Genomic DNA, 22,939 nt, shown 5'->3' with positions numbered 1-22,939 from the left:
GACTTGTCCAAAATCACTGGGATAGAACATGCTGGGGTCAGTGCAGGAATCCAGGCCTGGTGTGCAGGGGGCTCCTCCCAGATGGCTGGCAGTAGTCTGGAGGCCCAGCCTTTCCCCCTCTCAGACAGGAGCACAGGTGGGTTCTGATAAAGACCCAGTGAGTCACAGGAGGACTCCAGGGAATTGATGTTAATGGAGCACGTACTCTGACATATGTGGGTTCATTTCACCCTCCCAACAGCCCTGGGGAGTGAGAGGCGGTCTCATTTTACAGCTGAGGAAACTGAGGCTCGGAGAAACTGGAAGGGCTACAGCCACGATTCAAACCCAGGTCTGCAGCCATTGCCCACAGTGTCCACCCTCAATGTCACCTCCCCACCTTGTCTCCCCATTGAGCAGAATAAGCCTGCTGCTCAGTCTCTTTATTTCCACCTAGGTCTCCAACGCAAGTCCACCTCCAGGGCTCCAGGCCCCAAGCTTAGCAGCAGAGAGTTTATAAATAAATAAGTTACAAAAGCAGGTGGGGCAGCAGCCCAGACAGCCCTCCCGGGGGCCGGGTGCTCAGTGCTCTGTGAGCGAGAGCTGCAGGATCCTCTGTAAGTCCTCCTCCTCCTGCTGCCCCCGTCGTTCCTGCTCCTCGTGCTCCCTCGAAGACAACTCCAGGGCCAGGCGAAGCTGCTCCTCAAAGCTTGGGGGGGCTGGGGCCGGGGGGGTCCTGTGAGGGGATTCTGGGCCGTTGGGCTCTGTGGACATCCGCAGGCTTTCTTGGAGGGCCCTTCCAGACAAGGCGTGAGAGGAAGGGCAGACCAGTGAGTGCTCAGGCTGGGGAAGAAGGCTAAGGGCAGGATCATGGCCATGGAGGACAAGGGCAAGGACAGGGTGGCTGGGACCCAGAAGACCAGAGAAAAGAGACAAGGCGAGGGGCCCCGTCTCCCCCATCCTCACGCTGCCTTCAGTGGCAGGCAGCACTGCTTATGGAGGGTGGCCTTGGAGAGGGCATGGGATCCCGGGCCTAGTGCCTCCCCACCACCTGCCGCCACCAGCCAAGGACCCCTGGCTGGCAGCGTCCTCGGGGCAGGGCAGGCTGAGACACTGTCCTAGTAGGTCCTAGAGGGCCTCACCGCTCCAGCTGAAGCTGCTCCTCATAAGCGGTGGCCTGGGGAAGAGGGTGGGCACCAGGCCGGGTGTTGGTCAGGGCTTCCCAGACTGTCACCTGCAGCAGACGGAGCCCGGAGCTGTCACGCCTGCCACCCGTGCCAGCACCCAGGCGGGCCGGCCCCTGCCCGCGTCCCACCTGCTCGGCCTCCGCGCCCGCCTCCAGCAGGCTCTGCCGGATGGCAAACTGGAGCAGGTCGTCATCCTCGTCGCGAAGGGGCTCGCTGCGCTCTGTGCCCAGCACGCTGTACCCCTCGGGCACCTCGAACACGGCGGGGTCCACCTCACACGGGAAAGGGCTCCCTGCGCGGGAGAAGGGCCGCGCTCAGCCCCGGGGCTTGGGGACCAGTGAGCGGCGCAGCCCGCCTCCCTGCCGCGGTACCTGACGCTGGGCCGCCAGGGCCGGGGGCTGGCACCCACACGGAGCTCAGGGGCTCGTCACAGCCACACAGGTTGCTGAAGGTGATGCGGGCGTTGAGCACGTGGAAAAGGGGAATCTCTGTGAGGAGACAGCGGGCCTGAGCCACCGGGGCCAGCGGCCGGCCCCCGTCCCCAGGAGCTGCCCAAGGGCCCCCGGTGCCCCAGGCCACCCCTCACCAATCTTGACTGGGAAGCCGGGGGGAAGGCGCAGGGTGATGAAGTCACGCAGCTTGGCAAAGTGAGCGTTGCTGATAGCCATCAGGTCAATGATGGGCGTCACCTGATCACCCAGGGAGAGCGGGTGCTCCTCACTCAGCCAGAGCGTGGCCTTGAACCTGCACAGGACGTGAGTCAAGGAACCTCTGGCGGCCCCTCTGTTAAGACCCACCCAGCCTGGACACCTGCCTTTACTCACACTCTCTGCCAAGACTGCGCCGCCCTCTTGTCTGCTCAGCTGTCCCGCCTGCCTTCCCCAGGAGCGTATGTCCTTTTGGCCCTCCTGCTCGAGCTGCCCCCCAGACCCTGGGCCCAGGCTGGGGCCTATGGTAGCCTCAACTCATCTGGATGCGGAGTCTACCTATGGTCCCTGGGACAGTGCTGGGCCCATCGTAAGCTCTATGTCATGGCTCGTGAGATCCTCCTAGTGCCCTCGTGAGCAGGGGGACAAGTGTGACTGTTATTTTACTGAGGAGAACAGACTCTCGGAGGGGAAGACATTTCCTGGGGCCACAGAGTCAGGAGATGGTAGCACTGTGAGCCCTTCCCCTTTGCCATAAGCCGGCCTCCAGCAGGTGCTCCTTCAATTGAACAGAAAGCCATAAATGAGCGGTGCTGCCCATTCATTCATTCACCAGACAAGAGTAACCAGTCCCCTGGGCCAAGCCCCCGAGCTGGTGCCAATAACCACGGATAAGACAGACCTGGCTCCTGGACCCAAGGAGGAGAATCTAGCAGGAAGCCAGCTGGGTGAGTGGGTCCCCCACTCTGGTGGGCCCCAAGTGTGACAGGAGTCTGCAAGGGCTCAGGGGGACCAGGCAGGGTCCCCGTCCCTGAGGGAAGTCCCAAAGCCAGCTCCAAGACCTCACCTCTGTACTTTGCTGGACATCTCAATGGGGCGGCCAATGTTCCTCGACTCCAGGCTGAAGTTGGGATCGAAGTATTCACTGGGGGAAATGGCTGTGGGGTTGGTGGGGCTGGCGGCCTGCTGCACAGGAGCCTGGGAGGGCCCCATGAACGGACTTAGTGCTCAGGAGGGTGCCTGCCTGGCCCTGCCCACCGGCCCCCTGCCCGTGACCCCCCCACCCGGGGGCCTGGCTCACCCCGCTGTGGGAGGAGTGCTGCTGGGCCATCCCGAGGAAGGACTGGAATGGAGTCTTCCCTCCTAAGGAGAAAGGGTGGGAGCCCATGAGGAGACTTTGGGCCACTGCCCCCAGACTGCCCCCCCATCCACTCTGGGAGCCTCCTGTCGGGTGGGAGACAGAGCACATGGGAATGGGGAGGCCTCCCAGCTTGTCCCAGACGTTGTGGCCCTAACCCCAGACCAGGGTGACCCCAGCATATGGTGTGACTGGGCAGCAGGCAGGCGCACCTCGGTTTACCTTTGCTCCTCGACTTGTCCTGATCAGAGAGGTGCTCCGTGCGAGTGCGTGTCACCAGCTCCACATTGGTGGCACTGTATACCTGGGGAGCAGGGGGGACACGGGGGGAGCTGAGGGCTCAGAGCCTGTTTCCCACACTCAGCCTCACCAGTACAGGACCCACGTCCTCCTCTCTGCAGGGACAGACAGGATCTCGCCCCCCACTGTGGAGGAGGTGGCGGGGTCTGAACCGTGGGGGCTCAGTCATGAGGGGAAAGTGCTCTTCGTGTCATCTCGGTAACCCGAGTCGGGGCCCGTGCTGGGGTGATCCCTATGTGCTCGGCGGGGCCTGGGCAGTCGGGCCCCCTGAGTTCCCATGGCCACACGGGGCTTCCAGAGCCCACGGGCTACTCTGTCTCTCCTCCACATGGGTGGGTGTGGAGAAGCAGTGGAGTTCCTGGGCCTTGTCTCCTACCCCAGCCCCCACCACTAGCCTCTCCTGCCTTGGCCTCGTAGCCGCTAACGGTTTCCATCTTCTCAGACCGCCAGCCCCAGATACCACATTTGTTCCTGAAACAGACCAAACAGGAGCTCGTGAGGATCCAGACCCCTCGGCCCTAGCCAGAGCCTTCCCTTCCAGAAACCCCTTCCAATTCGCCTTCCCACTATGAAACGCAAGGGCCTTGAGAGGATGCCTGGACAGCTGGGGACAATCAAACAGGGACTGGGGACTAAAAAGTACTGAGGAATTATCATTAATTTGTTAGGTGTGATAATGGTGTTGGGGCTCTAACAGATAAGGATAAACATCCTTATCTGTTAGGGTCATGTGCAGAAGCATTTACTGTTAAAGTGATATGACATCTGGGATGTGCTTTAAATAGTCCAGGTAGGGGCGCCTGGATGGCTCAGTTGGTTAAGTGTCTGACTTCAGCTCAGGTCATGATCCCGGGGTCCTAGGATCAAGCCCTGCTCAGTGGGGGTCCGCTCATCCCTCTCCCTCTGCCCCTCCCCCCACTTGTGCGCTCTCTCATTCTCTCTCTCAAATAAATAAAATCTTAAAAAAAAAAAAGTTTGGGGGCTCCTAGGTGGCTCAGTCATTAAGTGGCTGCCTTCGGCTCAGGTCATGGTCCCAGGGTCCTGGGATCGAGCCCCGCATCAGGCTCCCTGCTCAGCGGGAAGCCTGCTTCTCCCTCTCCCACTCTCCCTGCTTGTGTTCCCTCTCTCACTGTGTCTCTCTCTGTCAAATAAATAAATAAAACTAAAAAAAAAAAAAAATGTTCAGGGAAGAGGCACCTGGGGGGCTCAGTCAGTTGAGGGTAACAATGCTTGATTTGGGCTCAGGTCATGATCTCAGGGTCGTGAGATGGAGCCCCGCAGTGGGCTCCATGGTGGGCATGAAGTCTGCTTAAGATTCTCTCTCACCCTCTGCCCCTCCCCCCACCTCTCTCTCCCTCTCTGAAAATAAAATAAAATAAAATAGTCCAGAGAAAAAAGGAAAAAAGCAAGGAAGGATAGACTCAACAAGATTGATAGAATGTTGGTTAAGTGTTGAAGTTGGGCGAAGAGGACATTCTAACTACTTTCTCTTCTTTCATACATGTTTGAAATTTTCCAGAATAAAAAGTGAAAAATAAAAGTGTGTCTGATTCAACAATAATAGTTACAAGACATCAATATCCCACTTTTGATAATGGCTAGGACAAGGAGACAAAAGATCAACAAGGAAACAGAAGGCTTGAACAACCCCATAAAAGAGACTTAACAGACTTTCTGAGAACACTCCACCCAACAACAACAGAATGCACATTCTCCTCAGGTGGCACGTGAAACGTTCTTCAGGATGAACCATATGCTAGGCCATAAAAGAAGCCTCAATAAAACTGAAAGGAGAAAAGTCATACAAAGCATGTTCTCCAACCACAAGGGAATGAAATAAGAAATCAATAACAGAATAAAGATTTGGGAAACTCACAAAGGTGTGGAAAGTAAACACACTCCTAAAAAACCAAAGGGTCAATGAATAAATCAAAAGAGAAATCAGAAAATGCTTTGAGATAAGTGGAAATAAAGATACAATACTCAAACTTGTGGGATGCAGCTAAAACAGTGGTTAGAGGGAAATTTAGAGCTATAAATGACAATATTAAGAAAAAAAATTAAAGACCTAAGTAAATGGGAAATGGTCACATGGTCACGGAAGAGGACACTCAACATTGTCAAGATGACAGTGCGCCCCAAGCCGAGTTACAGATTCAACGCAAACCCTATCAGAATCCCACCCAACGATTTCTTTGTAGAAATTGACCAACTGAATCTGGAATTCCTATGAAATTGCAAGGGACCCAGAATACCCAAAATAATCCTGAGCAAGAAGAACAAAGTCAAAAGACTCACACTTTCCAATTTCAAAACTTACCACAAGGCAACACTTATAAGACAGTGTGGTCCTGGCACAAGGACTGACATATAGGTCAACGGAATAGAACTCAGAGTCCAGAAATAAACCCATACATCTGTGGTCAACTGATTTTCCACAAGGGTGCTAAGACCATTCAATGAAAAAGAGCAGTCTTATGCACAAATGGTGCTGGGACAAGTGGGTCATCACCTGCAAAACAATGAAGTCAGACCCTTTCCTCACACCATACACAAATAGTAATTCAAAATGGATCAAAGACCGAAACGTAAGAGCTAAACCTATAAAACTTTGAGAAAAAAACACAGGGGAAAATCTTTGTCACTTTGGATTTGACAAAATATTGTTAGACATGACACTGGAGGAACAGGTGACAAGAGGAAAAAATAAAAAAATACATAAATTGTATATTTCATGAAAATTAAAAATGTGTCTTCAAAGGACACGGTCAAGAGAGTGAAAAGTCAGCCCACAGAACGGGAGAAAATATTTGCAAATCATATACCTGAGAAGGGACTTAGATCTAGAATATATAAAGAACTCTTGCAACTCAATAATAAAAAGACAACCCAATTTTTTAAATGCACAAAGGATGTGAATAGACACGTCTCCAAAAAAAGAGCTATAAATAGCCAATGAGCACATGAAAAGGTGCTCCACACATCATTCACCATGAAGGAAATGCAAATCACAACCACAGTGAAATACCCCTTCTAACACCCGCTAGGGCGGTTGTAATCCAAAAATAAATGAATGAACAGCAATGTTGGTGAGGACATGAAGGAACTGGAATCCTCATACACTGCTGGGGGGGCGGGGGATGGAAAATGCTGCAGCCCCCTTGGTAAACAGTCTGGCAGTTCTTCAAACAATTAAACATCTGGTTACCAGATGAGCTAGCAATTCTACTCCCAGGTATACACCTGAGAGAAATGAAAACTATGTCCACATAAAACCTTGTATACTAATGTTTACAGAAACCTTCATAAAGGCGAAAGGTGGAAACCATCCTAATGTCCGTCAGTAGATGAGTGAATAAACAAAATGTGAGCTAGGCATACAATGGACGGGGTGAAGCAGTTACACACTAAACTGGATGAAGTGTGAAAACGTTCTCAGTGAAAGAAGTCACACAAGACCACGTATCGCATGATTCCATTCACGGGAGAGTCCCAAATAAGGAAATCTACAGAGAAAGTAAATCAGTGGCTGCCTAGGGCTGGGGAAGGGGGTGAGGGCACGGGAGCTGGCAGCTACAGGATTTCTTTTTGGGGTGATGACAATGTTCTAAAATTGACTGGGGTGATAGCGGCATTTCCGCAAACACGCTAAAAACCACTGAATCGTACACTCTAAACAGGTGAACTGTTCGGTATACAAAATTATATTCCAATAAAGCTGTTTGTTTGTTTGGTTTTCAAAAAGGTATTTCTGAAGTCTGTTCCAGGAACTGGGACATATGTTGTCAGAGAGAGAACAGCCTGGCTGGTAGGGTCAGATTCCTAGGCTACCCACAAAGGACTGTGGCCCAGAAACAGCCATACTACTGAGAAACCCACACTGGGGTGAAGAGCTGCCCTGAACCACAGCCTAAAGCCTTGTTGTGATGGGAAAACACGTGAGGGCCCCCTGACCTAGCCTCCTTCCCAGGAAGACAGCTGCCCTCGGACAGACATGCAGGTGGTCTGGGTGGGACACTGGGCCTGCAGGGACCCCTGCCCCCACCTGAGCAGCCTCTGAGCGGCTCACCCTCCCAGAGGCCTGAACCGGGACCCGCGGTGTGGCCGGGCCCCAACTGACCTCTCGAAGGCCACATTGCGCGTGTCCAGGTGGGTGGAGACGATAGGAGAGGTGAGCCGACTGGCCACATGCTCTTCACTGGGCCGCATGGCGGCCAGCAGCGCTTCCGGCTCCTGCAGGGCGAGCCCCAGCGTCTCGGTGTGCACCACCTGCCGGTCGTGGTCCACTTCCATCACCAAGGCTCCTGCCTCTGCCAGCCGGCACGGGTGCGTGAGGGGCACAAGTCAGTGCCAGGCCCCAGACAGCGGGGGAAAGGGCCACCACGGTGCCCTCAGCCACCTGCTGCTAAGTGGGTGAGGCCCCAGCCCGTGGGTCCCCTCCACCCTCAACCTCTGTTTCCACAAAGTAGAGAAAAAGAACAGCACCGTTCTCACAAGCCACAGAGAATCCGGCGGGGGGTGGAGGGGGGTCCTGGCCTGCCTCATGCCCACAGTGAGTCCCCCAGAGCTCACCCTGGCCCTTGAAGATAAAGCTCCTCCTGCCACGCTGCCAGGTCATGTGCTCGAAGCCCAGAAGACTGGTGTCCACCCGCAGGCTCTCCCCCCGCTTCCACACTCGGTACACGTCACTCGGGCACATCTTGGACACAAGGGGCACTGCAGGGAGTGCGGGGGTCACCATGGTTCTTTCCCATAGGATCCCCCCGCCCCGCCCCAGGCAGAGCCAAGAGGTCCTCACTCACCCCAGCTGGTGAACTCCCACTTCATCTCCACGTAGAAATCGGGGGCCTGAGATAGAGCAGAGCACCTGTCAGGGCCTGGTGCTGAGGACTGGCGGGCCTAGGGAGCTCCTTGTCTGTAGCCCCTCTCTGGGAGTCCAGCCCCTCAGCAAGTCTTCAAGCGCTATGTCCTAGCTACGCCCCCACTACAACCACACGCCCCCCAGGAAAGGGTGGGCTAAGTGGGGCCCTAATAAGGTCTTGGGATAAACAGACTATAAGGATCTGGAGCCCGGAGGTCAGTCTCCACCTGGCCACTAGACTGCGGAGGGGCCCTGGGGGAATTTCTTGCTCCCCCTGGGTCTCAGAGTCCTCATCTGTAAAGAGGGCACAATGACCCCCTCTGGGCCTGCCCCCCATGCTTGAGGAGGGCCAACAGGTACTCGGGGGCACCAGGCCACACCTGCAGAGTCAGATGAAACTCTCCCCCCAGGGAACAGGCCCACACCTAAAGCTCTGCGGAGATTTCTGGTACGAGGGACCCCTGAGTCAGCAACGGCTCTCCTCCTAAAGGGCCCCGTCTCACCCATGTGGGCCTGGACTCCTCTTCCCTACCTGACCCTGGAATGGGGTCACTGTTGTTGACAGTGATGGGAAAGCATGCTGCGCAGACTGAGCGGGCGGCAGGTGACCAGTGACCCCCCACGCAGTCTGTCACGGCCCCTTGACGCGGCTCCCTACCCCTCCTGACGGACCATACCTCTGTACCCCGCCGTACCTGGCGGAGTTTGTTGAGCAATTCCGGAATGCCAGCCAGTCTCTGTGTGGCCCTCTGGTAGTCCCGATACTGGAGCACCAGCTGTACCATCTCGGGGTCCCCAGTGCTGACTGCCTCCTGCAGGACTAGGGGCACCAGGCCGCTGAGGGGAGCTCTGTCGATGGCCCCGGGCACCAACCCCACTGCCAGCCTCAGGGGAGCCCCTCTGCCCTCTGCAGTACCTGCCCAGCCCTGGCAGCTCTCTTTGCCCACGTTGGCATTGTGTCGAAGGAGGACTCTCACGGACTCCAGGTTCCCCAGGGACACAGCCAGCTCCAGGGGAGTGCGCCCCCGGGGGTCCTCCTGTTCGATGTCGTGCTGGGGAAGATGGGACACTCAGCACAGGGCAAGTAAAGAGAAGCAAGAAGGCCACTAGGCTGAACATGGCTGGGGGCCATGGCGGGAAATAAAGACAGCAGACAGGCCATGGAAATGGCTGAGGGTGGCCTGCGTGTCCTCACAGGAGGAGGGGAGGGAGCAGGTGGGAAGGGCCTGCCCACCTCTCCTGCCTCCCGCCCGGAAGAGAGCTGGGCATCCGGCGGTGGGGCCTGGTCAGGCAGAGGTGCAGCTGCAGATGTCAAGAGTTTGGAGGGGCCTGGGGGCCAGAACCAGGCTGCCTGTCCTCAGCCCGGCTCAGGGGTGGTGTGGCGCGAATTCGGGGGCCGGATGCAGTGCGAGGCGGGCAGGCGGGCGGGGCGAGGCCCAGCGCTGGAAGCCGAGGCCAGAGGCTCAAGCGAGAGGGCCAGGTGACCCGGGCTTCGGCTCAGGCCGGGCGGCCTCCGGGACGGAGACCACGGCTTTGAGTGGGCTGCGCGGAGGACAGCCCGGGCGCCCGGTGGGTCTCACCTGGCGGCTGTGCAGCGCGGCCTCCAGTTCGCGGTGCCGGTTCGCCCAGACGAGCCGGTGCAGCGGGAAGGTGGGGCCCGGGCCGGCCATGCTGGGCCTCAGCGCCGCATCGCGGGAGGGAGGGCGGGCGCGGCGGGGGCGACCCGGCCCCGCCTCGGCTTCGGGCCTGCCGCGGCCCTCTCGCCCCCGGTCCGCGCAGCCTAGAGTGGTGCCCAATGCAGCCCCCGCGCCGGGCGGCAGTGGCGGCGGCGGCGGCGGCGCAGGCGGTGAGGAGGGCGGGCCGGGCGGGCGGGCCTCGCCGGGGCGGGGCGGGGCGTCGGGCCGCGCGCCCCCTTGCCTCCCGCAGCCATGGCAACCGCAGCCGGGGCCGCGCCCGCCGGGGGCTGGAGGGGGGCGCTGCTCAGTCGCCTTGGCAACCACGCGCGCCGGGGAAGGAGCCAGGGCCCGCGTCTCGGGGACCCCGGCCTCAGCTGGGCCTGGGTCTGCGGGGGGCGGTCTGGCGGGGGCGGTCTGGCGGGCGGGGCCTGCCTACGGCTCCGCCCGCAGCCTGCAGGGGGCGCCCCAGGCCCAGCGCAGACCCCTGCTTGTGGGTCCGGAAAAGGAAGGAGGGAGTCCGGGGGCGGGGCGGTTCGGCCAGGGGCGGGGCCTGGGCCCCCGGGACGTGCGCGCGCGAGTGCGCGTGCGTGCTCAGCAGGCCGCGGTCCTGCGGCCTTTGGGTTATCCGCGTCTCCCCAGCCGGCACTCACGCGTGCGCTGGGCTTCCTGCCCCGGCGTCCTATCCCAGCCTCGCGGGTACCGACTGTGCCTGTGAGGGCGGCTGAGGCGGGAGACCCTGGCTCCGCTTCCCATCACCTCCGAGATGTCCCTGAATGCACCTTCCCCAGGGACCTGGGCCGGTGTCTAGTGGTCGCCTCAAGACGGGCTGGGCCCAGGCTTGCGGGGAGGCGGCCCCGCCAGGTCACTGGAGTCAGGGATGGGAGCACTGGGGAATGGGGGCAGCGGGCCTGGCTGGAGTCAGGCCTCTCCCAGTGGACTGTCCCCGTAAATGGCTGCCTTCACCCACCGCACAGATCCCTTTTGCGGAGGCTGCGCTTTGCTGCCGGCGTCAGGAAAGGAAGGAGAGTTTCGAAATCAGGGCCGGCCCCTCCACCCACACCGGAACTGGAGCGCAGGCCTCAGCCGCCTGAGCTGTCGTTACCCCAGCCTCAGCCCGGGGTCTGGTGTGCAGCCGCCAGGCTTGGCCAAGGCTGACCCTCTGGTCTCAGTCTCCCTATTGGTAAAATAACTAACTACAGATTTTTTCTAGAAGTTTGAGCTGAGTCTCTGGGCTGGGAGGGCTTGGTTGCCATTTTCACCCTGCCCTCTCAGTGTGGGTAGGCGGCTCCTGTGCTATCTGGGACCTTTGCCACTCTGCCCTGTGGTGTCATCAGGTCACTGTGAAGTCCTTGGCTCTAGAGCAGCTCGAAGGCCTCTGAATGTCCAGAACTGGACATCCGGCCACACTGCCCCGCGGCAGCCCTCTCTAGCCTCCACCTTCCTTGGAAAGGGCTCTCCCCTCCCCCAGCTTCTTCAACCCAAATCTAAGGGCATGTTCTCCCGCCGGGCCCCTCCTGATTTCTGCAGTCTTGCACACAACTCTCCACCAGCATGAATCCTAACTCCACTGTCTCCTCAGCCCTCTTCCAGGGCCCCTTCTCCCTGTCCAACCCCCAAGTGGGGCGTTCCCCCTGCTGAAAGCCTGTTTCTACTGTCACCCCGACGCCGTCCCCAGGACTGCATTTCAGCTTCCTCTGGGACATCTCTGTGCCCGGTGTCCTATGCTATCCCATTAGCATTACCTAAAACCAGATCTGGTCACATTCACCCTCTTTCCCCCAGGCTGTACTCCCTGGCGGTCCTCTGAATGTGCCATAGACCTCCCTGTGGGCCCACTTGGACTCCTACCTCTCTGTCGTCCCCAAGTGGGGCCCATTCCTGGTGGGCCGTGTTCTTCCTCTCCTTGCATTTCTTCCCTGGACAAGCAGTGGCCCCTAGCCTCCCTCCCTGCTTCCTATCCTTTGCCTCCCTCCCTGCATCATGGGCATCGATCAGTCCGCCCTCATCACCCAGCCTGTCCAGAGCCTTCAGGGATTCCCAGAGCCTATCCAAGTTCAGACCCCACGTCCATTCACATCTTTATCACTAAGTGCGCCCCGGGCTCTGGGCCAGGTTTAGCCTGGTTTTCAGGGCCTCCCAGGCTGGCTCCTTCCCACAGTGCTCCCAACCTAAGCCACTCCTGACTGCCTGGCCATTCCCTGCATCGGGAACATCCTCCTCAACTCCCCGCCCCAATGCTGCGGGCCCAGCTCACAGGCCTTTCCCTCCTAAGACTCAGCCTCTACTTCCAGGGCCCCCACCCCCAGCAGCCTTCGTGCACGGAGGCCCCCCAGCCCTGCCCAGCAGAGCCCCACATGGAGTGGACAGCAACAGACATCCCCTAGAGGGGCCTGAAGGGCGAGGACGTGGGGGGAACGAAGTTGAGCAGAGCCTCCGGGTAAAGGCCCATGCTGAGGCATCCCTCAGGCCTCAGGGACCCTTACAGGGCACCAAGCCGAGAGAGGAGGCTAAAGCCAGGCAGGTCCAAGGGCCCAGAGGCTGCCGTGGGACCCCCAAGAACAGAGGTGCTTGTCGGACTGCCCAGAGGGTGTCCTCAGCACAGTGCCTGGCGAGCCGGGGTGCTCAGCCAGCCAGTCCACATGGGACACCAAGCACCGAACTGCAGGCACCTCTTCCTGCTTCCCTGGAGAGCGGGCAGAAGACCCCTTCTGCTCCCCTAGGGTGGGAGGACGAGCTGGGGGTGGGGGGGTGGGAGAGCAGTGGAACCCCCTGCCCCTGTGCCAAAGAGGGGCGGGGCCAGTGCAGCCTGGCCCTGGATGCCTGCCGTGGCAGTGGAGGGGACCCCGTGCCACCGAGACCCGGCCCAGTGGTAGCTGGAAACGGTCATTGGGCACAAAAGAATCAGACACAGCCAAGTCAGGCACCATTTTTTATAAAAACGCATAGTCTCATTTTCCACTCTTTAAAATCACATTCAAAAATCGGCAAAGGAACGCCCCGGGGAGAGTAGATGGGAGGGGAGGGTGCGCCAACCCAGCCCCGGGGGGAGGAGGGTCGGGGAGAGGGCGCGACACCACACAGGGCAGTGCGACTGGCACAAGGGGACATGCGGCAGGCGGGGCGGGGGGCAGCGCCCCGTGGGCAGTGGCACTGACAGGACGTGGGGCTCTGGGGCTGGACAGCCCGGGGGGCACCCTGACCGGCCGGGAGTGGCGAGGGCTGGCCCCACCTGGCCCCTCTCGCTGTGCTGCCCGGCCTGTCCAGGCTGGTTCCCCCCTGGTCCTGGGCAGATGAGGCCTGGCCCAGCCCGGGGAAGGGGGGATGGGGGGTGGCAGGGGACCTCGGGGCCAGGCGAGGCCAGTGTAACACAGCCCACAGCTGCCTTTCTGTGGTCCCTGAGCCCGGGCGCTTGGTGTGGGAGGAAGGGGGCACTGCAGGGAGGGCAGCGGGACCTGCTGCCAATGCCACCCTCCTGGCCGAGCCCCTCGGGCTCCGCGGACTGTGGGGATGGAGGCAGCCAGCCAGTGACACAGGGGTTCTTCCCGAGCAAGGGCACACGAGCTCAAGTCGCTGTGGCGAGGCCCTGGGGTCAGGGAGATCATGGGCCCCTCCTCCACCAACTGGCCGGAGGACAGGACAGTGCAGGACTGTGCCCCTGGCACAGGAGGGGCTGCGGTGGGAAAATTCAAGTAGTGTCCCTGTGCTGCGGCCTCCCCCGGGGTGGGGGACGCTGGGCCACCCTCAGAGCACAGCCCAGAGCCTGAGGGGGCACAACCTGGTGTGGCATCATCCCCGGGGAAGGGCCAGGAGGGCTGCCGGGGCTGCCGCTCCCCCCTCCCCGCCCCGCCGCCCCTCCGCGGGAAGACCCTGGGAGGGGAGGCCCCTGGAGGGTCAGGGCTGAGGGCAGCCGGACAGTGGCTGGGTTGGTGGCAGCAGGAGCCAAGGCAAGCGGGGCCCCCCCTGGGGGCTGGGCCAGGCTGGGGCCACAGGAAATCACAATAATTACAAAATAAAACCTTTTCCGCTTGGCGGGAAAACAAATAATAAAAATTCGACAAAATAAATTAGAGGTTTATAAAAGGCGGGCGGGCGGGTCAGAGGCCGTTGGCGCTGCCGCGCTGGACCAGTGGCACCTTGCTCAGCTCCACGACGGGCGAGCGTGGCTTGTTCTTCATCTTGGGCACGCGCTGCACCAGCTGCTGGGCCTCGCGGTAGGCGTCGCGCAGCTCCTTCTTCCACTGCACCAGCTCAGGGTCGCTCTGCGGGCGCCGGGGGTGGGGGGTGGGGAGCGTCAGGCGGGGGACCGCCCCCCCCCCCCCCCCCGGCTCGGTCCCCAGCCCGCGCCGCCCCCTGGCCCCCGGCCCCACTCACGTCACACTGCAGCACAAACTGTTTGCCGCCGCGGATCTTGAGAAGGAGGCACTTCCGCTCCTTGATCTGCGTCTCCTCCACGGACTGGATCTCCTCCATGGTCAGCAGGCTCTGCTGCAGGGCGGGGGGGGGGCAGGGGCGGTGAGGACGCAGGACCGGGGCCCCCCACCCCCCCACGCCTCCCCAGCCCGCTTCTCACCGGGGCCTCGCCCTCGCCCCGCCACTCCAGCCGGTTGGGGAACAGGTAGAAGTACCGCCGCTGCCACTGGGTCAGGAAGGGGTTGCCCATCTTGGACATGTAGCCGTGCATGATGCAGTCCTTGCCCAGGGCGTAGTCTGAGGAGGAGAGCGAGAGGCGGACTCAGCCCGGCCCGCGCGGGGTCGGAGTCCTTGTTCGGCCGCGCAGGCTGTCACCTCGGGTGGCTTCCCGAAACCCGAGCCTATTTCTCGTCTCTAAATGAGCAGTGGGTGTCCCCGGCAGCCGCGAACCCTCACCTTCCTCGTGGCCCAACTGCTTGTTTTTGGTTTTCTTGCGGGCCTCCATCCGGTCCGTCTCGGCATTGATGGTGTCGAAGACCGTCTCAGCCACCTCCTGCTGCCACCGCTCGGAGATGGTGAGGGGAAAGTTGCGGTACAGCTCCTGGTCACTGTCCAGCAACTTCGATGAGGGGACAGGGCAGGGACACCCGTCAGCCACGGGGCTCCCAGGCGGGGGGGGGGGGGGGGGGGGGCCACCGCCCCCCCCCCCCCCCCCGGGGGGGGGGGGGGGGGGGGTCTGGTCCAACAGCCTCCCACCCCCACGCCGGGCATATCTGGGGAGGAGGAGCCCGAGGCCCAGCCGCTGATGGAGCCCGGCAGGCCAGGATCAGGGCTCAGGTGGGAGAGGCCGGGGCAGGCCTGGTACCTTGATTCCTTTTGTGTCCTCCTCATCAAAGGAGCCAATGTCAAAGGCGTCAGCAGCGTTCACCTCCCCTCGAGGGGGGATCAGCGGGGGAGGGTACTGCGGCAGAACACAGGCTGGGCGTCAGCACCGGGCAGGGGCCTCTGGGGCGCCCGCCTGGCCCCAGCCCTGGCTGGTACCTTCTGCAAGAAGACCATCTGCCAGTCCAGGGAGCGGAAGAAAGGGCTCTCCTTCACCTCCTGGGCCCTGTGGGGAGATGTGGGGCATCAGGTCGCGGGGGGGGGGGGGGGGGGCCACGTCTGGGCGCTGGAGCAGGTGACCCAGGCTAACTCCTGGGCCAGCCATTCTTTGGCTCCATCACCTTGGGCAAGTTCCTTAAACTTCAGCCTGTTTCCTCATCTCTAAAACGGGGAGAGCAACAGTTCCCACACCCTAGGGCTGTTGTGAGTTTTCACATTTGTAAATCTTGCAACATCATGCCCAGCACTCAGTAAATGTTTAATAAACACCAAAAGCTCTTGTCATCATCATTATCGTCACCATCTTTGTTACAGGGGCCCCTTCTGGAAGCCGGTCCCCCGCCGGCTCCGGCAGCTGCGAGCCCAGGCAGCCCTGCCCCGAGAACACTGGACGGGGCTGGTCACGCCCTAGCCCGTGAGCTCCTCAAAGGCGGCTGGCACCAGGAGGGGGATCCGGTGATGGGACACAGGCCTCATCCTCAGGCCGGCCTAGCGGCATGCCCACACGGCCCTGGCAGGGAGGGAGGGACTGAGACAGTGGCCCTGGCCTCAGGCACTCACCCTCGGCCCAGGCAGCCCAGTCTCCGGTTGACATCCCTCTGCAGCAGCCCCTCCAACAGGGAACGGAGCTCGGGGGAGAAGGAGTCGGGCAGCTCCACAGCCTGCAGGGAGGAGCGGACATTGGCAGGGGCCGAAGAAGAGTCCTGGCCCCCGGCAGAGAGAGAGACAGTGCCCAGCTTCCTCACTCACCCCAGCAGGCATGTTTGTTCTGACAACACAGGGATGGGGAGCCTCTGGGGCAGGAGGCCAGAGTAAGGATGAGTGGCCCGAGTTTGTTGTTCGTTGGTGAGAACCAAGAGTCCAGGACCCAGACACACACAGGAGACCCCAGCCCCACCCTGGCCCCCCGTGGACTCCACCCAGCCACCCTACACTCACCATTGTCAATGTCATGCGGTCAATCTCATGCTTATCTTTGGTCTTGTGCTGCCGGAAGGGACTGTGCCTGGACAGGAGGCACAAGGTCAGAGAACAGGAATGGGGAAACTGAGGCAGGCAGCAGCAACGATCCTCATCTAAAGCCAGGAACGGTGCCACCCTAACACCCAGGCAGCTGTGGGCCCCCCTCCTCCCCTAGGCCGCTACCTGGACTCGGGAAGAGGTCCTCTCTGTTCCCTCCCACCGCCTGCCTGGGACAGATCACTTACCCCCGCAGCAACTTGAAAAGCATGCAGCCCAGGGAGAACCAGTCAGCACTGCTATCGTAGGCCACGCCCTTCTGCAGGACCTCGGGGGCCATGTACCCGTGGGTGCCCCTGTGGAAGCAAGGAGGCCGTGAGCAGGTCTGGCGGAGGGTGCAGGAAGGGAGAGTGGGGGGCCGGGCACTCACACGCTGGCGTGGGGCTTCTTCTTGGAGAAGTCGCAGGCCAGGCCCAGGTCTGAGATGCGCACGTGGCCGTGCTCGTCCAGGAGGATGTTGGCTGGCTGTGGAGGAAGCCTAGTGAGCTGCCTCCCGGGCGGCTCAGGACACGGTCTGGCCAGGCAAGATGCCAGCTAGGGTCAGGTCACTCTAGGGGGTCATGGGTGTCCAGGGACAAGGCCCCGGGCAGGGTCTTCTCCTTTCCCAAATGACAACCAGAATCGTGACAACGGCTCGGCGGCGGGCAGGGTGAGGAAGGGAGTGGCCGGCCGGCCCCCAGAGGCCCTGTGCCCATCACACTGGGGGGGGCGTGCGGAGCCTCACCTTCAGGTCCCGGTAGACGACAAAGCGGCTGTGCATGTGCTCCAGGCCCAGGATGATCTCGGCGGCGTAGAAGCGCATATCGGCCTCGGAGAAAACTCCGTGCTGGGACAGGTGGTAGTGCAGGTCCCCGCCTGGGGGAGGCAGCCCCACAGGGGTGGCGCTCAGCTCCCTGGCCAGCCCCCGGGCCCGGGGTCCACCTGGGGCCAGGCCACACACTCACCGTTCATGAGATCGAGGATGAAGCTGAGCTTGTCTGGCGTGTGGAACGCGTACGACATGCAGACAATGAACGGGCAGTCCTAGGAGGGCACGGGAGGGGAGGTCAGCAGGGGCTGCACCCGCCTCCGGAACCAAAGGCTGCTGCGGGAACCAACCCGGGCCCTCCCGGCTCACCCCAGTGCTGACGAGGGACAGCATGATGCGCTCGTTCAGGGCCAGGGTCTCCCCCTGCTTCATCTTGATGCGCTTCTTATCCAGACACTTCATGGCGTACCTGGCGGGGGAGAGGGGAGAGGGAGGGGGGATGCCGGTCGGTCAGTCAGTCCACCCGCACCTTCAGTGCAGAGCTCAGGGCTGCACCTGGGGGTCAGGAGGGGCGGGCGGCAGTCCTCAGGGCTCCTGCAGTGAAGACTAGACACTGCAACAAGCGTAAGACGCATCAGAGTCAAGACAGAAAGACAGCAGGAGAAAGTGCTGGTGAGTCAGGGGCTCTGGGGGCCTGTGGGGTGAGGAGCAGCACACACACAGGACGGAGGGAAACAGGGGCCCTCTGCAGAGATCTGCTCACTTGGTACCTGGGGGCCCCAATCCCCACGGACATCCCCAGGGGGCCCTCCCTTCCCTCAGGCACCCCACTCGACACTGGATCCGAGCCGGTGCTCACATCTTGCCCGTGTCGGCCTTCCGGCACCCATAGACCTCGCCAAAGCCCCCTCGCCCGATGATGCGGTGCACGCTGAAGTCGTTCATGGTCAGCTGTGGGGGGGGCAACAACAGGGGTCACTGCGGGCTGCCCGGACCCTGCCTCGGGGCAAAGACACCCAGGCAGCAGGGGGCCAGTCCCATGCCGGAGGGGGGGCATACACAGGGCCCCCCTCACCACGCACTTACCTGCCCTGAACCACCCCCACTGGGATCCCGGCACGCACCCTCCCCGGCCACCGCCCTGGGGGCTGAAGGGCAGACTCCCCTGCCCACCCCCAGCCCTGACCAAGCCTGGGGAGGGCAAGCAGGGAGGGAGGGAGCACAGTCCTCCACGGCCTCCAGCCCACTCACATGGATGTTGAGCTCCACGTTCTTCCACTGGCAAAACCGTGTGAATTTATCACTGTAAGAGAAGAACCCGGGGCTCCGATGAGCTTCAGAAAGCGGGCAAAATGATGCCGGGGGCAAGCCTACCCCATATCATGGCCACCGCCTGCGGTCCCGAGCCTCAGTGTCCCCTCCTGGACTGCCTAGGCATAGTGCTGGCCCACGTGGGGCCTGGCCACCTGCTGTCGGGTTTCAGATAAGCTTGGACAAGAGGTCCTCTGGTCTGATCCAGACCTCCTGCTACCATAGCTCTGACAATGCTCATCTCATCCCTGCTTGCACACCTCCAGCCAACACGGCACTCACTTCCCCCCGCCCCACGCTGAGGCTCCCACTCCACGGCTGCGCGGCTGGGGCCCTCGAAAGCTGTTCTTTACATCAAGCTGAAGTCAGCCTACAGCTCCCACCCACCAGGCCAGCTCCGGCCATGAGGGCCACAGCGGAGGACACTGTGTCCTGTTGTGCCCACCCCTACCATGGCCCCGATGCTTCTTGGGCCCAGCAAGGTGCTAAACAGTCCATGAGAAGGAAAGACACTTAGGTGGTCTCCTGCTCCCTGGAGAATCACCTGGGACAGGCTCGGAGATGCCTGGGGCTAAGAAGGGCAGGGCGGGAGTGTGCAGGAAGTGACGGCTGGGAGCCTGTCCGACCCCTGAGGAGTGTCTGCACAGGGCCGCTAGTGGGGCCCAGGCACCCGCTCGCCCTGGGCCCGAAGCAGGCTGGCTTTTCTCCTGCACACCATCCACACCCTCTCAGAACAGTCTCTTCCTCACCTTCCCCTCCCGCACGTGCCCAGCTCTCACCTCTCGATGAATTTTTGGAACACATCCCCTCGGAGGTTCTGACAAATCTCTTCGATGTATGGCTAAGGGAGGAAGCTGGAGGTTGGTGACTGAGCCAGACTAGGAGCTGACCACGCTCCGTGACCTCAGCTGCCCAAGGGTGACCCTGGCTGGGCCGGGAGGCAGCAGGGAATAGGCCCAGTACACACCTGGAAGAGATCCGGAGGCACCTGTTTCTTCACCAGGTGGCCCTGGACGTGCTCAGTGGCACTTTTCGAGAAGGGCTGGGGAAGACAGAGGTGGCTGTGAATTCTCCGCAGGGTCCTTTCGTTCCATCCCAGCGCCCAGGCCGCTGTGGGCCGGCCCTTGGGTCTAGGCCTGAGGACAAGCTGGCCGGGGCACTCACATGCGAGCAGGCCAGCAGCTCCTTCATGATGTAGGTGTCGAAGACCTCCCGGCTGCGAGCCAAGCGCTCTTCCTCTGTCTCCAGCTTCTCGTATTTCTTGATCTAGACGACGAGATCCCCACAGGTGACATGGAGGCGCCAATGCCAGGCATCTTGCAGATTCAATGAACGCAGCCCAACCCCCTCCCCTCTCTCCAGGCAGCAGGGGCCTCACCTCCTCGTAGAACTCCACCAAGGGCTTGGCCTCCTCTAGGTGTTTCAGACAGAAGTCTCGGAAGAGCAGGTACCCTGAAAGCGAGGGGGTTGGGTCACATGGAGCCACACCCCTCGGAGGCCTTCCCTTCATGGTGGGTGGTGCGGGCAGAACGCAAAGGTGGTCTCTGCCCTAGGCAGGGACTGGGCAAGGTGGCCTCCAAAGCTGGCACAAACTGAAGATTCTCAGTCCCACCCCTCCCAGAATCTGCTTCCTCGGGGGGTGGCTGGGATGTGATGGGCTCTCTGGGGAGGCGGAGGCTCAGGGCTGGCTCTGGCTGCCCACCCTCTGGCTGTAGTCCAGGGCCTGCACCTGCTGCTCAAGGGCAACATGCCCACTGGGCAGGCTGTGTGGGTGCTGATCCCCCTGGGTCAGGCCAGAGCATAGCAGGGGGGAAGGCAGCCTTCCAGGGGGCCTCTCCCTGGACCCCCCCCCAATATCATGCCCTCTCCACATATGGCTGATTTTCACAGCAGCCCTGAGAAACAGTTACAGAAACAGACTTCCGGGAGGCCTGTCAGGTGGGCATGAGTAGAACTTGGGGCTCTTCTACCGGATGGGAGGTCCTGGGAAACACAGGCCAGGGGTGACTGGGGAAGGTAAGAGGTGGGACAAGCTACGGGAAGGGCTCCCAGGAGGCCTCCCCCTTCCCTGGGCATGCCAGGCCTCACCCTTCCCAGGGGAATGGGGGCTGGAGGCCTGGCCCCAGAGCAGCCCTGAGGGTTCAAAAGAGAAGTAAGGGCAGTGCCCACTCCCTCCAGCCTCACATGGGGGACCAGGCTTGTGCTGGATGGCTTCCATGCCTCTTTGGGGGCACTGCCTGAGCCCCTCTGCCAGAGCACACAGCAATGTGTGCTCTGGTAAGGGTGGCCTGGACTTTGAGTAACTTGTGGCCTGGGTTTCCCAGTGGGCTAGGGGCTTTCACTGAGGACGCCGCATCTGGCCCTCCAACAGTCCCGGGCAACAGGGCTTCTCAGTCCTAATTCCCAGGTGAGGACACCAACAAGCACAGAGATGTGAAGCGATGTACCCGAGGTCACACAGCACAGGCCACGGACCCAATCTGTGCTTCCTGATATACTGACTCCCCAAGACTGCCCCCCAGGGCCTGATCTGCCAGGCCACGCCAGGCCAGGCCCACTCCCATTCCAGAGCTGAGATCCTGCTCTCAGGAAGGCCAGACCCGAGCCCAGAGGGCCTGGAGCCCTGCTTCCCGGAGACCCACCCCAACCCAGCCCTGCCCTGCGGGCCAGGTCTGCAGCAGCGGCTGGTAAAACAAGGGCACTGGAGGAGGAGGAGGATCTTAGGGGCCCGGCCAAAGCAGGTTGCTCACAAAGAGGGCCCATGGGGGCGGGGGCGACGACCACAGCTCGGCAGGCGCCACAGGAAGGGCCCCGCCCCTTCCTGTCAGTTCTACCAACGGCCCGAGCAGCTGTGCCTGAGCCAAGGGGAAGCTGCAACTCTCACAAACAAAAACCCCAAGGAGGAACTTCCCCGGCAGCCCTGGAAGACTGCTGGGCCCCCACCCCCTTCACGGGGCTCCCGGGGCCGACAGCCAGGGGCTGGGAGGCACGCCGGGTCGCGGCCACCCTGGGAGACGGGGTGCTCGCGGCTGCCCTGCCAAACCTCCAGGGAGCGGGGGGAACAGAGGCTGGCCAGCTGGGGGGGCGGGCAGGAAAGCGGCCTCGGGGTCCTCCTGCCCCCACACCCCAGGGCCTGGGCAGCTGGACAGTGGTGGGAGGTCCTCGGGGCCAGCAGAGCTCCGCACGGACTCACCCAGCTTCTGGGAGAAGATCTTCTCAAAGGTCACCTCGCCCCGGTCCTCCAGGTACTTCTGCATGACACTGCGGATGCTGAGAGACAGGAGGGCCTCGGTGAGCCCCCGGGCTCTCCCGGAATGCAGACTGCCACCGCTGCCTCCAGGAAGGCAGCCACCAGCCTGGGCCTGCCCACCCGTGCTCTGTCCCTCAAAGCCAGGGTGGCCAGCAGGTGGCTGCTCAGAAGTCGGGTCCCAGTACGGCCTCATGCCAGCTTCGGGAAGCCGGCCAAGCCTCAGAAGCCAGGCCTCACCATCAGCAGATGATGGGTAACCAAGATGGGGCCTGACCTGACCGTACAATCCTGCTCGGCCGTAAAGTGGGCCAAAGCGCTGACGTACAGAAATGCTACCACATGGGTGAACCTCAGCGTGCTAAGTGAAAAGAGAGAGTCACAAAAGGCCACGAGTTCTATGATTCCACTTATCTTGCGTGTCCAGAACAGGCAAATCTACAGAGACGGAAAGCAGATTAGTGGGTGCCAGGGGCTGGGGGAACAGAAGAGTAACTGCTAACAGGTATAGGAATTCTTTTTGGGGTGATAGAAATGTTCCGGAATGAGGTAGGGCAAGGGTTGCACAATGCAGAGAATGTACTGGATTGTACGATTTAAAATGATGACTTTTATGTTATGTGAATCATATCTCAAAGTTTTTACATAGTAAAAACAAAACAAAAGCCAAGCCTCAGTTCCTTGTCCATAATGTCTGAATTAAGCATGTGCCCCCTCCCCCCGGGCTGCCTGGGAGAGGCCACCTGGGAGGGCTGCAGGGGCAGCGGAGAGGCCGCCTGGGAGTGCTGCAGGGGAGAGGCCGCCTGGGAGGGCTGCAGGGGAGGCAGGGGAGAGGCCGCCTGGGAGCGCTGCAGGGGAAGAGGCTGCGTGGGAGGGCGGCAGGGGAGAGGCTGGCCATCGGCCATCGCGGCCACAGAAGCCCAGCCAGCACTCCCCATCCGAGAGCTCACCCTTAACACCAAGGACTGTCTGAGCAGGCGACATGGGGCTATCCTTCATGCCCCAGTGGTACCCTGTTGTCCCCTCCTCCACTCCCCTGGGCCACCTGCAGTCCGGCCCGGCCAGCCTGCCTGTCATGCTGGCCAGCCGTAATCAGTCTGGCCTTCCGGAGCCCGGGCTCCTGAGGAACACTCCAGCCCTGTACTGAGGACCAAGCTGGGCAGGCACACCTGAGCCCACGCAATGCTCACAGCCCTTAGGATAGGGGAGGCCACTGGCAGGTCACTGATAAGACACTGCAGCTGGTGAGGACCAGGGATGAGAGAGTCTGGGTTCTGTGCCCCGCCTCACTGCATCCCTCCTAGAGCCCAGCGC

General features: G+C 61.2%; 2 protein-coding genes across 5 annotated transcripts; both read right to left on the bottom strand.

Moving 5' to 3' along the window:
* Nucleotides 1-407: 407 nt before the first annotated feature.
* On the bottom strand, nt 408-9,851 carry ANKRD13D (ankyrin repeat domain 13D). Of its 3 annotated transcripts, none has more exons than XM_032414970.1 (15): nt 9,693-9,851; nt 9,029-9,164; nt 8,808-8,932; nt 8,054-8,099; nt 7,824-7,967; nt 7,372-7,561; nt 3,656-3,722; nt 3,174-3,255; nt 2,895-2,956; nt 2,661-2,791; nt 1,753-1,910; nt 1,538-1,654; nt 1,295-1,458; nt 1,122-1,213; nt 408-775 (listed from the first exon to the last, which is right to left on the bottom strand). In XM_032414970.1, the coding sequence occupies exons 1-15, from the start codon at nt 9,780-9,782 to the stop codon at nt 562-564; spliced, it is 1,818 nt and encodes a 605-aa protein (XP_032270861.1). In that variant the 5' UTR covers nt 9,783-9,851; the 3' UTR covers nt 408-561. The 3 variants fall into 3 exon arrangements, with proteins under 3 accessions (XP_032270861.1, XP_032270863.1, XP_032270862.1); XM_032414972.1 differs by lacking the exon at nt 9,693-9,851 and adding an exon at nt 9,347-9,435; XM_032414971.1 differs by lacking the exon at nt 9,693-9,851 and having other exon boundaries at nt 8,808-8,949; nt 9,029-9,113.
* A 2,859-nt stretch (nt 9,852-12,710) lies between these two features.
* Nucleotides 12,711-21,923, bottom strand: GRK2 (G protein-coupled receptor kinase 2). 2 transcript variants are annotated; one of them, XM_032414884.1, is made up of 20 exons: nt 21,572-21,923; nt 19,757-19,830; nt 19,543-19,644; nt 19,346-19,420; nt 19,158-19,219; nt 18,319-18,370; nt 17,927-18,018; nt 17,437-17,536; nt 17,264-17,342; nt 17,044-17,174; nt 16,690-16,784; nt 16,508-16,615; nt 16,239-16,305; nt 15,861-15,961; nt 15,240-15,306; nt 15,064-15,159; nt 14,655-14,817; nt 14,359-14,495; nt 14,160-14,270; nt 12,711-14,047 (listed from the first exon to the last, which is right to left on the bottom strand). In XM_032414884.1, the coding sequence occupies exons 1-20, from the start codon at nt 21,819-21,821 to the stop codon at nt 13,883-13,885; spliced, it is 2,127 nt and encodes a 708-aa protein (XP_032270775.1). In that variant the 5' UTR covers nt 21,822-21,923; the 3' UTR covers nt 12,711-13,882. The 2 variants fall into 2 exon arrangements, with proteins under 2 accessions (XP_032270775.1, XP_032270774.1); XM_032414883.1 differs by having other exon boundaries at nt 14,160-14,273; nt 21,572-21,918.
* Between the last annotated feature and the right edge of the window lie 1,016 nt (nt 21,924-22,939).

The sequence above is a fragment of the Phoca vitulina genome, unplaced genomic scaffold (genome assembly GCF_004348235.1).
Source record: "Phoca vitulina isolate PV1807 unplaced genomic scaffold, GSC_HSeal_1.0 scaffold16, whole genome shotgun sequence".
Lineage (NCBI taxonomy): Eukaryota > Metazoa > Chordata > Mammalia > Carnivora > Phocidae > Phoca > Phoca vitulina.
Note: the sequence above shows the minus strand (reverse complement) of the source record. Positions and strands in the feature narration are given on the sequence as shown.

Coding starts and splice junctions, on each gene's coding strand:
- ANKRD13D (XM_032414970.1), bottom strand. CDS start 9,782: ATGGCCGGCCCGGGCCCCACCTTCCCGCTGCACCGGCTCGTCTGGGCG. Junction 7,562..7,823: donor CTTTATCTTCAAGGGCCAGG/GTGAGCTCTGGG, acceptor GCCGGCTGGCAG/AGGCAGGAGCCTTGGTGATG. Junction 3,256..3,655: donor TTAGCGGCTACGAGGCCAAG/GCAGGAGAGGCT, acceptor CCTGCTCCCCAG/GTATACAGTGCCACCAATGT.
- GRK2 (XM_032414883.1), bottom strand. CDS start 21,821: ATGAGGCCGTACTGGGACCCGACTTCTGAGCAGCCACCTGCTGGCCAC. Junction 17,343..17,436: donor TGTCCCTCGTCAGCACTGGG/GTGAGCCGGGAG, acceptor GTGCCCTCCTAG/GACTGCCCGTTCATTGTCTG. Junction 15,160..15,239: donor AGATGGTCTTCTTGCAGAAG/GTACCAGCCAGG, acceptor GTTCTGCCGCAG/TACCCTCCCCCGCTGATCCC.